The 13,757-nt window shown below is 47.4% G+C and overlaps 1 protein-coding gene across 1 annotated transcript in view; it reads left to right on the top strand.

The window, feature by feature from the left end:
- LOC100939414 (putative uncharacterized protein encoded by LINC00299) overlaps positions 1-13,478 on the top strand; it is a 28,040-nt gene extending 14,562 nt beyond the window's left edge. The window contains exons 3-4 of the mRNA XM_024242128.3: positions 10,830-10,947; positions 13,392-13,478. Of these exons, the coding sequence (XP_024097896.2) occupies positions 10,830-10,947; positions 13,392-13,478 (205 nt within the window). The remainder of the gene's footprint in view (positions 1-10,829; positions 10,948-13,391) is intronic.
- The last annotated feature ends 279 nt before the right edge of the window (positions 13,479-13,757 follow it).

Below are 13,757 nucleotides of genomic sequence, written 5' to 3' on the forward strand. Positions count from 1 at the left end.
ACAAAGCCACCAGAGTGCCACTTCCTCCTCTCCTCCCACACACCCTCCCGCCACACCAGCCTCTGTGCATCAGAGACCTTTCCAGGCCTGTTTCTGCCTTGGGTGTCACTTTGGTTAACCATTTGAGGGCAAATACTCGGAACGTTGATAAGAGGGTTAGTTAGACACCCCACTTCTCCTGTTTACTTGTGGGGCACCCTCCTTCTCTGGGGCCCACTACCCCAGGCTTGCCTTGGTAATTTTTTAGACCCCAGAGGTCAAGAGATCTGAGCTCAAGGACAGGTCACCCCCTCCCATGAGAGCTCACCTTTGCCGCCATCTATAAAGTTAAGCTGCTCAGTCCACTTGCCTGTCTCTCGGAGCTGCCAAGAAATTGGAGGAGTAAATCATGGGAAGCCACCAGGGTGCTGAGCTGGGGTGCTTGTCATTCTCCACGCCGCTTCTAGTTGAAGTCCCCTTGTATTTTAAAGGAGGAACCCCAGTCCCAGCCACGGTGGGCGGCTTGACCAGGCCACACACAGCCACTTTACTGCAGGACTCGGGAGTGGGATCCCGTGCCCTTCTGCTCTAAACTACATCTGCCTTTCTCACCAACTCTTAATTATTAGCCCCTTGTCAGGTAAGTCATCCAACCACCGGAAATGATTGCCACCCATTTCGCTATAAATTTCCATCCAGGGAATGCAGACATACCCAGCCACCCCCACCCCATTGCCACCACACGCCCTCTGCCACTTGGTTTCAGATGGAGTAAAAGTCCTCCTCTTTTAACATAGCCATGTTAACCAGGTGACTGTTCTCTCCCTGTCATCATTTAATATACAGCACTATAAAATCAGAGTGCACATGCCCCCCTTTCCATAACTGTATGTTAATATATAAATAATATTAGCAATCATGATAACAACAACATATATAGCACTGACTATGTGCCAGGGCTTATTCAAAGTGACTTGCATATATTACCTCTTATAATCCTGACAATTCTGTTAGGTAGATACTATGATTATCCCATTTGCATGTGAGGAAACTGAGATACAGAGAGGTTAAGTAATTTGCCCAAGGTCTCATAGCTAGTGATTTACAGAGCCAGAATTTGAACACAAGCAGTCCAGCTTCAAAATCTATGTATATGTGGACACATACGCTTTACAGTGTGAAATACTCAAGACCACTTGTGTCCAGGATGTTAGGGTGAAAGAAAGGATTGTCAGGGCTCTGATGTGCTAACTTCAGACTCTATTCCATTGTATTGTCATAGGCCTGATCTCAGACCTGGTAAGTTGTCCCACGAGGCTGGAACAAGACAGAGCAGATCAGGCACAGACATGCTGCCCTGGCCCTGGCCGGGGCTTCAGTCCCCTGCCGGGCCTCCCCACCTCCTGGGTTCCTGCTGCAGCTTCTTCCTTCATACTCTGGCCATCGCTGCAGCTGTATCAATGTCCTGTTCCCTCTGCACGCTGAGCATGCTAGATCTTGGCTGTCCTAGAGGGTCTGGCCTGACACAGATCACAGCTTTCCTTTTCAGAACACTGCTGTCTTCTCCCGGGTTGCCAGTCTTGTCAGCTTCTCAGCTCTTTCCCAGGGGAAGCTGGTCATTTACAGGACAGGACCTTCCAAAGCATGTCCCGGTGGACCAGAAGTGACCCTCATCAGCACTTGCTGCCTTGTTTCCATGCTGGGTCATTTAGCTGGGAGACCAAAGACATAGACACAGAATTCAGAATTGCAATGCACTCCAGTAAGTACTAGAAGGGTGCCTGCCTCTTGAGAGGGGGCAAAGCTTGAGAACATCCCTGTCTTCCCACCACCCTGTGAGTCCCACTGTCTCCTCAGTCTAGCAACAGAGTTGGCCCTCAGTAAGAGTTTATTGGATAAATGTATTCCTGGGTCATCCCCACCTTCCCAGTTTTGCTCATTCGTTTGTTCACTCATTCAGTTAGTCTTTTGTTGAACTTGTATTGTGTGCCAACTGTGTGCTAAGTACAGAAAGTACAGACACCAACTTTTAGCCTCAAAGAAACTTCATTCCAATAGGGGAGACGCAAATGTACACAGATCATCATCTTGCAATGAGGTGAATGCAGCAATGGAGACAAGACAGGCATTCAGGAGAGCCAGGCCTGGTGGCAGGGAAGGGCATGGTATGTGGGAGGTAGAGGAGGCGTCAGGGAAGACCCTGCCCGGGAGGAGAGAGAACTGAGAAGTCACCCTGAGGCAGAAGAGCCAGAGAGCAGGGCCCTGAGGTCGGCAGGAGATGCACCCTGAGTCTGCAGGCCGCCTTTCCATGACCTGCTGCCTGATTTCCCACCAAAGCTTCTTGCTTTGGCTTCAGGGAGATCATTTGGGATCACTGGATCGAGGGGGAAGAACAGATCTCCCGAGGTTGACCACCTGTGTCCCTTCCTTTCTCTCCCTTCTTTCTACCTTTCTTTTCACTTTTCGGCAACATTCAAGTGGGCTCAGGAAAGTGGAGCTGCTTCTCCACCCAGAGCCCCTCAGAGCCCATGTTCCAATGACTGTAATGGATTCTAAAGGCTTCCCCAAATAAAGGCCATTTCACTACCTGTGAGCTTTGATAAGCGCAGGTTCTTCCTAAGGCAATGTGGGCCTTTAGTGCAAGTTTCAAATGCAATCCTCAGATAAGACCATTTAAAAAGGCCTTTAAAATGCAGATAGCCTCCAGAATAGGTTTCAGGCTCCATTGTAAATCAGAAGGCACTCGGAAACAGGGAAGCCAGCCTCCATACATCCACCCACGCACTGCCAAGGGCCAGAGCCAGCACATAAGCCGGAAGGGTTGCCTGTGTCTTTATACTCTGATTACTTGGATGGGCAGGAGCTCAGGTGAGTTCCTTCTGAAGCTGAGTCCTTGGGTAACAATCCCACATAGAAGATAAAACCAAATTGGACTTGGATTTCACACTTAATCCAAACTCTTGATTTTATTAAGGAAGCTGAGGCTGGTGGAAGTTAAAAGAAGTTCTGAAGTTAAAGCAACTAGTGAGTGGCAAAATGAGGACTCAGTGCCTTGCCTCGCAGCCAGTGTTTTCGCCACTAACTTACATTCAGTTCTCGGCTCACTACAACCTCTGCCTCCCGGGTTCAAGCAATTCTCCTGCCTCAGCCTTCTGAGTAGCTGAGATTACAGGTGCCTTCCACCACACCCAGCTAATTTTTGTACTTTTAGTAGAGACAGGGTTTCTCCATGTTGGCCGGGCTGGTCTCGAACTCCTGACCCCAGGTGATTCGCCTCCCAAAGTGCTGGAATTACAGGCATGAGCCACCGCGCCTGGCCCAGAGCGCACTTTTAATGTAATTTACCAACACTTATGATCACCTATGTGCCAAGCATCACACTAGGTGTTGTGGGGCTACACCTCTGTGCCAATCATCGCACTAGGTGTTGTGGAGCTACACTTATATGCCAATCATCGCACTAGGTGTTGTGGGGCTACACCAACAAGGAGTGTAGGGCCTTGGCCTGTAAGCATATTATTACAGTCTAGTAGGGGATGAAGGTTCCCATGTATTAAATTGACACACAGTGCTGAGTGGCATCATCACTAAACAGAGAGGTACAGGTAGCTGCACACTCCAAAATGTTCCTTTGAAAAAGAGAATTGAAGCCAGGGCAAACATATCATGCTGAGTGATGGGTACAGAGGGAGTAGGGAGTTCCTGGTAAACATTGTCTCTGGAAATATACCAGAATGAATCACTCTTTTAATATCATTATTCCAGCGATACCTTTGACAATTATTCTTTAATTTTGTTTCTAAATCAAACAAAAGTTTTGAGTTGCTTTTTCTTCTCCTTTCTCATTTTCTTAGAATGAGCAGCGCTGCGTGAGAATGTGAGTGTGCACACATACACACACACACGCATTTGGAGTTTTTCTTTTCAAAAGAGAGAATTCTGTGCTATAAACTCTTCTTCAGTTAGATTATATACAAGTGTTGACTTTCAATTCATACCTCTGATATGAGTCATTGAGTGCTCTGATTCTTAGTTTATTTGTGCTGCTTTCAGTAAAATGGATTGAATGTAGGGTTATCCAACCATGGTGTGGTGCCTTGCTGCCTCTGACACGGGGCTGATGAGATCTGAGTGCTTGGCACTATCTTACAGGAATGCCAAAATCGGATTTGGTCGGTAGCCAGCTTTCTACCTTCTCTGGAACACGGAGAGAACATCTGGGAAAAAGCTCAACTTATTACCCACAGCCCCAGACATTCCCATACCACCTCATCTCTCAGAACCTGACTCCACACTGCTAACTGGCCTTGTGTACCGCTTCCATGACTGACCATGGTCACGAACCTGCTTTAACATCTTATCTTTGTCTTAGAGCATTATACAGAATCATGGCTCAATTTTTCAAAGCTCACAACAAAATCACAATATCTATTTCTAAATTAAAAATTCAGATTTCCAGACTTCCCTAGCTACTGTATCTTCTCCCTCTCTTTTGGAGAAATTGTCTTTCAATATCTCCTCCAGAGTTGAGAGTTTTAAACCCATCCTCCGGGACAGGCTTCAGGGGTTCTCTGAATCCTCTTTCATACTCTGTGTAAACTTCTCCATGTTTATAAGCCTTTGTCTGTATTTCTGGAGAGAAGGCCCCCCTGTTTATCAGATACTCATAGTGACCCAAGGCCTCACATGGGGTTAAAAAATCTGTTACAGAGATTTCCCATGATTTTGAAGGCGGAAAGGATCTGAGATAGTGCTTAATTGAAACTCTCATTTCACATATGGGGAAACTGAGGCCCATAGAGATATAATTCTTTTTCTCAGACCAGTGCAACAAGGTAGTGACATCATAGCATGGGAGTCCAGAAGCAAAAATTTGATTTTTTTTAAACTTGTAAATACCTTCCATTGTTCCTCATCTCACCTAAGATTGGCTTCTGGGAAGCCTGGTAATTTATGCACAGGGAATAAGGAGGTTAGATGACTGTCTTTTGGAAGAACTGTTTTTCTCCTTTGCTTTTTTGGTAATTTACTCTGGCAGCTGGTAGGTATTTTATCCCCAGACTTGTTCAGAAAATCCTGTTCACGCTGTTAAAGTCTTTGCCCATGCAAATACCCAGTGCTGTTCTTGGCCATCAGGAACCGTCACACTGGGACATTGCTCCATTGTGCGTGTGTGCACGTTTCCAGGCACGTGCGCAAGTATGCGCTTGCTAATGCAATTGCAAAGCAAACTGCAAATGCCCATAATAGGGAATCAAGAGAAAAGTCTCAAGTTAGACTTTTGTTTAACACTTGGCTTCCTAGAAGTTTGTAAAGAAGGTGTCTGTTTAGGAAAAGCCTTATTAAGCCTGGATGGTTGCCCTTAGCAAATGAAAGTGTTGACTAAACCTTGCTCTCTGTTGTGAAATGTAAGCCTAGTGAAATTCAAACACATTGTAAATTTACTAATCAGCTGTAATCAAAGCAGAGGGATATAAATACTCCCAGAGGGTGGCTCCCCATGAGGACAACTGATGAGGTGACTTGGGAGGCCCTGGGTGGCTCTTAGGAGAGTTAAGGGTGTTCATGGCCATCCCTGCTCCAGCATGAGCCTGTGTTTGTATGAAAGCACAGGCTCCAAAACAGCCTGGAAGATAGCTGAGAGAACACTTAGAATGAAACTTGTATTTTACCAGAAAACTAAGCCAAGGTCCCTAGAGAAATGGCTTTGCTCAGGCTTCACACTGTGGCTCAATGGCAGGTCAGAGACGAGGGCCCCACACCTCGGTGCCTAGCCAGGGATCTGGCCCTAGCACTGTGTTGCTGTCATGTCGGGCTGCCTAGGGGATGTCGCAGAAGGAGCCCCTGGAGGACACATGCGTTCATCATCTGCTCAAAACTGCACAGCAGGTGAATGGTGACATTGACACATCACAAAAATAACAGACTGCATGGAGGGCGACGTGCTAAGCACTTAACAGAAATTATCTTAGTAAGTCTTTATGCCACGGTGATGAAGTAGGTAGCATTCTTATAATTGTCATTCTACAGATGAGGACACTGAGGTTCTGGGAGGTTAAGAAACTTGCCCAAATGATGTAGTAGGTGGCCAAGCTGGAATTCCAAAGCAAGGATTTGTAAAGATTATGCTAATCAAAACTCCCACTGCCCTTGTCTGTTTTTGTTTTTCCGCTAAAGCATACCTACATTTTCTTGTCTCAGGGAGCATGATGTGTGAAGGACTTTGGTTCTCATTGGCCAGAGACGCCAAGTCCATCTCAGTCTGAAGTCCTGGGGTCTAAGATTCCCTGAGTGTGTGGATTCCCTGCTAGGCAGGTTGCAGTTTGACTGACAAGTTCCTTTTCCTTTATTTTCTTCTATTTAGCCACTTGCTTTTCCTGATATCCTCTTTTAGGAGGCTGTTAGGCCCCTGGGCCAGAGGCCTTTTATAGCACCCAAAAAATTGCCTTGTAGTAATCTGACAATTTTTTTATAATAATTTGCATCTTATTTCTAAATACAGTAACAATTTGGGGTCTTTTGTATTATTTTTGTGTTTTGGATCACCATCATTCAGTTTGCATTTTGTTGTGTGAAGTTCCCCAACTCCTGGCCTATTTCCATCCACCCTTTTATTCATGAGATAAATAGTAACTGTGTACCTACCCCCAGAACCTCCTATGACAAGGCACCCTAGGGCTCAGAGTAAGTTGTCTTCCCCCCCCACCCCTTTTTTTTTTTTGACTGTTGATAACACAAATAAAGCTACAATAACTATCTTGGTTGAGACACAGCTTTCCAAATGCTTGTCGATAGCTTGCTGGTGTATGACCTTAGTTTTTACTACGTCCCAGCCTTGACCACCCATCCTGCCCTCAAGGGGACACAGGGCTCCTCTCTGGGAAGATCCAGGGTTGGCAGAAAGGAAGGATTTCCTTCTTGACTTGTGATATGGCCTCTGTGCCAGGCTCTGTGCTAGATCCTGGGAATGGGGTGGGGAGCGAGGCTCAGCCCTGTCCTCTGGACAGCTTGGACTGGCTCTCTGCACCTTACATTTGATTTTTACCAACAGTAGGAGAGGACGAACGCTGGAGAGGAACAGAAACCAGAGATCTGGGCTTGCAGCCCTCCCTGTTAACCTCGACATGGCCCCCCGTGTCCTCTTGGTTTCCTGTCCCTCACCACAAGAAGCAGTGTTCAAATCGGTTTCTAGATGGCTCCGATGTGGCCACGTTTGGGTGGGTCTCGTGCATGTTGGCTCAGCTGGGAACATGCCAGTGTTTGGGGGTTGTTGTTGTGCAAGCCTGAGGGCCGGCTCACTGCACGAGATCAGGGTGTCCTGGTGGGCCTTGTTCTGCTTTGTGATGACAGTGGCCCTCCAAGATGGTCAAGCTTGACCATATAAATTACCGTATAAATAACCATGATGGGTATGAATGACTCACTTAATGATTTCATTTCTGTATTTCACACCTTTTGGTGCTACCATGCTATGCATTGAGGGTCCAGGATGTGTAAGACACTAGCACAGCACCTGAGATATTTTTGAGTGGTGGGACAGAGAATGTGGTACAAAAAGATGAATGAGGCTGGATGCAGTGGCTCACGCCTGTAATCACAGTGCTTTGGGAGGCTGAGGGGGGAGGATCGCTTGAGGCCAGGAGTTTGAGACCAGCCTGGTCAACACAGCAAGATTCTCTTTCTTACATTAAAAACAGCAACAACAACAACAACAACAACAACCCGTGAACAAGATCTAAGGAGTGCAGGGAAGGGAGTGGGTGCCTCTCAGCACACAGTGAGGCTGGTGCGCTGAGAGGTTTCCCCTCATTGGGATTTCTTTGTTCCCTTTGCTATTCCTCCCATTCAAGCAACCCTTTCTCTGCTCTTCCCTAGGTAAGGGGTGTGAGAGCAGAAAGACAAGCAGTCCTGTTTCGGCTGCAGTGACCACTGGGGTGCTCTGCCCAGGTCTCCCCGCTAACTGCAGTGACAGTTGATGATGGCCATGGCAGAGCCCACACTGGATACCCCCTCCTGCTGCAGGGAATGGCCTCATTTCAGGTCATATCCCCCAGGTTCTGAAACTGACCGAGGAAGGAATGCAAAGGCTCGGCCCTCTTGCCTCAACTTGGGACAACTCTCATGGGCCGTCCCAGCTCGAGAGTGCCACTTAAGGATTGGCTGGGGGTGGCTCCAAGTGTAGCCTCGTTACAGCCAGCTTCAGCTTCTGCAGCATCCTGCCTTTCTCACTTCTTTACAGGAGAATCTCCCAAGAACACCCCCTGATCAGCACTCTGCATGCAATTTCCATCTCAGACTCTGTTTCTAGGAAGCCTTTCAGGCAGCTGACACTGGATGTGGTTGTGAGTTGCAGACCCTAATGAAAAATTGGAGAGGAAGCAGGTGGCCGGCTGATGAAATGATAACCAGAAGGCCTGTGGGCTTGGGTGGCTGAGGCTGAGGCTACTGAGTGTTGAAGAGAGAGAGGCAGAGGCGCAGGATGACTCATCACTGGTTTCAGGCAAACTGTGAAAGCCCGAGCACTTCCTTGGCAGCATTTAAGAAAACCCCGATGATCTGCAGCTGGAAGACAGGTCGGCTGGAGGACCAGTATGAACCCTGAGTAGGTTAAGTTTTCAGTCCTTCAGACACAGGGCTCTAATGGGAAAGAGGTGAGACCCTTACACTTAGGGTGGGAGCCCTGGACAGTTGGAAACCCTGAACACTTACATGCCCCTGAGTCCCCTGGGCCTGCAGAGATGGCCTACTTCTCATGTCACGTAGAAGATTGTAGACTGCTTGAACCTGGGAGGCGGAGCTTGCAGTGAGCCGAGATTGCACCATTGCACTCCAGCCTGGGCAACAGAGCGAGACTCGGACAAAAAAAAGGAAGACTTTCCTCTTTTTGAAGATCATACAGAGGTCTCAAATGAGGTAGGCATCATACAAGACAATGCTTGACCCATCAGGATCTACCCTCATCTTTCCTGTTGGCAAAACCAGATGAATAACAAGAACCAAATCTCAGCACAGACCCACTGGGGATGAGCTGGGCTGGCTTGGCCAAAAGGGGATATCAGGTGAAGGAGCTGTGGGGTCGAGCTAATATGTCCCAGAGGACCTGGGAATATATTCATGGGATTGGATCAAAGAGTGTAGATATAAAATCGAATAAGGTTGAGTTTATTGAGAGGGAGCACTCTAGGTGGTACAGGATTAAGCATCTTGGTCAAGATCCCTGGAGAGAATGCTAAGACTTAACTCAGATGATGCTTAAAAGCCTAGAGAAAGCAGTGACTCACACTCAGGCAGATGGTGGAGGAAGGGACCAAATGGCTCAGAGAAGTGGGCATGCTGGAGTGGACATGCTAGCATCCATGGTGCTGACTATCTTCATGAGATGGCCTGGGGGACTTCCCATGTACAAAGGAATGCACTGGTGAGAGTGGCCCCAAAGTCACTGAGCTCAGGAATGGCTGTGCTCTATGTGCCAGAGCTGATGACAGATGATGAAATCACAGAACCGGCTCCTGGTAGCAACAGGGATGAGAGGATCCTGGGATTACAAAAGCCAGGTGGTGTGCTCACCATTGGATGCAAGGCAGAGGCCATGATCACAATGAGAGGCGAGATCAGTGGGGCACCCAGGGGGTTCCTGCCCTGCAGAGAGCTCTCAATAGGCTCATTGTTTTAGGAGGGGGATAGATGGGCATCCAACAAGGGCGATGCTTAATTTCTACAAGAAAGCACGTGTGGATTACCAGGAGGTACAATAGTCAGGATCTCTTGCCTAGTTTCTTGAATGGAGCTAATTCTCAGCCCCAGAATCTGCTGAGGAGCAGCGCTCCTCCCAGGAAGGATGGTACCGTATTACAGCAGGTGCATTCAGCAATAATTCCCCCACTTCTCTTCTAAAGGTATCTAGGACATTTATTCAGGAAAATGCACACTGGGGAAAGAGGAATGCCTTAGCTTTTCAAGGACTATTAAACTAACATTGATATTTGGAGACCCAAGATGCTACCATAGCCCTCCTATTAGACTGGAGACCAGCAAGGCAGGTAATAAATGGAATCTTGGTTCAAGCCTAGCTCACATTCTTCATTTCCCTGGTTCTCTAGTATAATAGAAGTGAATGGCAGGTTCATTGGCAGAACCTGCGCGTTGGCTCCTTGGCCTAGAATAAAAGATGTTGTAGTGGGGTAGGCCTCTTCCCCTACGAGATCATAAACCACAGATATGACCACATCTTGTGTTGATGGCAGGAATGTCAGAGATGAGTGTTACCCTCAAAGACTTAAAGGATGCAGGGACTGTGGCCCTTGCCATAGCCTCATTTAATTCACCAGGCTGCCCCTCACACAGATCTGGTGGGCCATGATGGGGGACAGTAAATATCCATACAGTGAGTCAAGTCATATCTCCACCTGCAGTGGCTGTGTCAAGTGTGGAACTTTTGCTAGAGAAGATTAAATGGAGTCTTTGGCCTCTCTAAGGAAGCTATTGACTTGGTGAACTGTTGTTTTTCATCCTTGAACAAAGGAGGATCAGAAGCAGTTCACACTGACCTGGAACAAACAAAGAATACTTTCATGGTCCCACCCCAGATCCATGTGAACTCTCTCACTTTGTTGCTTAAAAAAATTCTTATTTATGGTTTATTTTGCGTGTTTCTAAGACAGACTCCTCCTATAATAAATAAAATCATAATATTTTGATAATGGTAGAGATTAAATCATATATTATAGTTTGTTGATTTTATATTTTTAAATGCATCTTTAGTTTTTAAATGAGGCAAATTTCAGTTGTCTCTGAGGAACTTAGAATCACCCAGTTATTTTTTAAGCATGCTAACTTTTGCTGTTTTTTAGTCTGAAGTCACCTGCCCTGTCTGGACATTCCATCGACTACCACTTTTACCCACGACTTCGATGTGGCATACTCATTGGACCAGATAAGCAAGCAGTGGCAAGTGGATTGGAGGTCTTGGTAAGCCACATGCATAGTGAAGCTGGGAGGTCAGCCCTGTGAAGACTTAGAGGCCTTCCGCATTGGTGGAGTTTTTAGGGACTTAATAGGAGAGTCCCTCCAAAGTAAAAAGAGATTGCATTTCATACCTCCTCCCATTAAAGAAGCAGCACAGTGCTGAGGCGCCTCTTTAGCTTTTGGAGGAAGCATAGTCGGCCCTTGTGAACAAAGCTTGAACCCATTTTCTGGGTGGTGTGGAAGGCTGTCATCTTTGATTGGGACCCAGAAAGAAAAGCATTCTCAGTAGGTCCAGGTGACGATGGTGCAAGTAACCTTGTCATTTGTGCCATACGACCTGGACAACTGTATGGTACTCTGTGGCATTTATGGTGTGGTGTGGCAGAACTTGACGGCACTGCATGCATGTATGATACATCACAGAGGTATGGAAAGGACATCGTATGGAGCTCATGGCAAGCCCTGGGAGAATCACTGCACTCCTGGCATTCTGGAGAAAGGCTATGCCATCAGCACCAGAGAATACATCATTTGAGAAGTGGCTCCTGGTGTGCTTCTCAGCCCTGATAGAGATGAAGCATTTCATCATGGGAGGTTGAGTAACCACATGGCTGGGCTGGTTTCTGTGAGACTCAATTGTTATACACTTGGGTGGGCCCAACAGAAGGGGAAGTAGGATGTCTAGGACTGAACAGGAGCAGGGCCAGAGAGAACAAGGAAGTTGCACAAATGGTTTGCTTGGCCTCAGGTCATCCACCACTCTTGTTCTGCTCTTTCTCCATCTGCTTACACCGATCGCCTTCTCTCAGGCCAGGATGGCTTGATTCATTGGTACATGTGCATTTAACATGGATTGCAGGCAGCAACACTCAGGGATGGCCTTGGGAGACAGCAGTGAGGGGAAATCTTCTGATGCACTTCTATCTGGGGAGGTCTTCTGGTCATCCACTTTGTAGGGAAAGTGACGTGGCCTGAGGTAAGAATATGTGCCCTGTGACATTTATGGCAAGGCTCACAGGCAGTAAGATGTTAGAAAAAGAGAAAGATTGGAACACAAGAGACAAGGAAGTCTGGGGAGGGGGCCTGTGGATGGACCTATCAGGGTGAGTGCAGAGTGTGAAGATCTGGGTATCACATGGTGATCACCAGCAAAGAGCACTCATTGTGGAGGGGGCAGAAACAACCACATAGGCGACTTGGCCGGTGGACATTAGTGAGCCTGTCATTGCCTCACCCAGTGCAGGAACAATGGATGCCCTAGTTGCAGAAATGAGGCCGTGCAAGGGCCCATCAGCACAGGCTCCCACTCTCCATGGCTCTTCTACATGCTGCTGCTGCTGAATGTCTAATCTGTTAGCAGCAGAGAGTAGCAACACCAAGCCCCCATATTAGTCTTTTAAAGAGACTAATCAACCATTTGGTAGCAAATTGGCTCTGTGGACCATTTCTCCCATGCAGGGGATAGAGACTCCTCTAGACTTGGGTCATCAGATAGTCTTGGCGTTAAGTTTACCTTTCCTGCCTGCAGGGCCTACGCCAGCATCACCATCCACCAACACAGGATTCCACTTAACAGTGCTTTAGGTCAAGAAACCCATTTTATCACAATGGAAATTCAGCAGTAGGCACATGACAATGGCTTCCATTTTCTCCATCACATATAACGTCACCCAGAAGCTACCAGCTTGACAGAGAGGTGGATGAGCCTTCCATAAATAGTTAAGGGCCCAGATTAGAGATGATATCCTATGAGGATGGGCCACTGTCCTCCAGGACAGCGCACATACTACGTCAATGCTGCTGTGTCCCAAATAGGTTGGAACCAAAGAAAAGAATAGTAGTAGGAGCAGCCTTACTTACCATCACCCCCAGTGACCTACTTAGGGAATGTGTGCTTTCTTTCCCTGACATATGAGGTTCTGTGGGTGTAGAGATCCTGGCTTGCAGAGCAAGAATGCCTCTGCAGGAGGACACAGCAATAGTCCCAATGAACTTTAATTTACACCAGTCACTTTGTCACTTAGAGTCTCTCATGACAAGGATCAGTCATAAAGGAAGGGAGATATCATCCTGGTGGGCACAGCTGACCAGGGGAAGTGGGGCTGAGGATGCACAGGGGCCAGGGAAGAATGTGATTGTTGCTCGGAGAAAGCACCGGGGTGTCTCTTGGTGCTCCCAGGCTCAGTTTTAACTACAAGTGGCCAAGTGCAGATGTCATAGCTTGCAAAGGGGATGATAACTAGAGGTGCAGACCCTTCAGAGATGATGGTCTGGACTGCCCCACCAGGCAAGCTATGTAGACCAGCAGAGGTGCGAATTGAGGATGGGGGGAATCTCCAACCAAGGGTGGAGGAGGAGAATGATGAATATTGGTGATAGCCTTGAGATCAACTGCAGCAATGGGGGTTGAAATTTATTCTACTAATCTTCCCTTGTAAATTTCCCAGGTAACCAGTTCAACCAAAATCCTGGAACAGCTGTTCCCTGATGCGGCATACTTCCTAGAAGAAGCAAGTGAATTTAAAGCGGGGTGAACTGTAGGGGAGTTCACCACCAAATCTGTGACGCTTTCCCCAGATCTTTCTTCAGGGCCAGCACATCCATTGCTCAGCTGTGATAGACAGGAGTCAGGGGTGGCTCACCTCTCTCACTGGGAATTGCCCTCAGCAGTAGGGAACTCATTCAGGGTTACGGCATCTCCTTGAGGAGGCCCATATTCAATTACTGGTTGACACAGGAATATGAAGGCCTGGCCCTTGTCTCAGCTTGGAACAAATCTGAAGGCCCATCACAGCTTCAGAGATCCTTGGAGA

This window comes from Pongo abelii, chromosome 12 (assembly GCF_028885655.2).
Source record: "Pongo abelii isolate AG06213 chromosome 12, NHGRI_mPonAbe1-v2.0_pri, whole genome shotgun sequence".
Lineage (NCBI taxonomy): Eukaryota > Metazoa > Chordata > Mammalia > Primates > Hominidae > Pongo > Pongo abelii.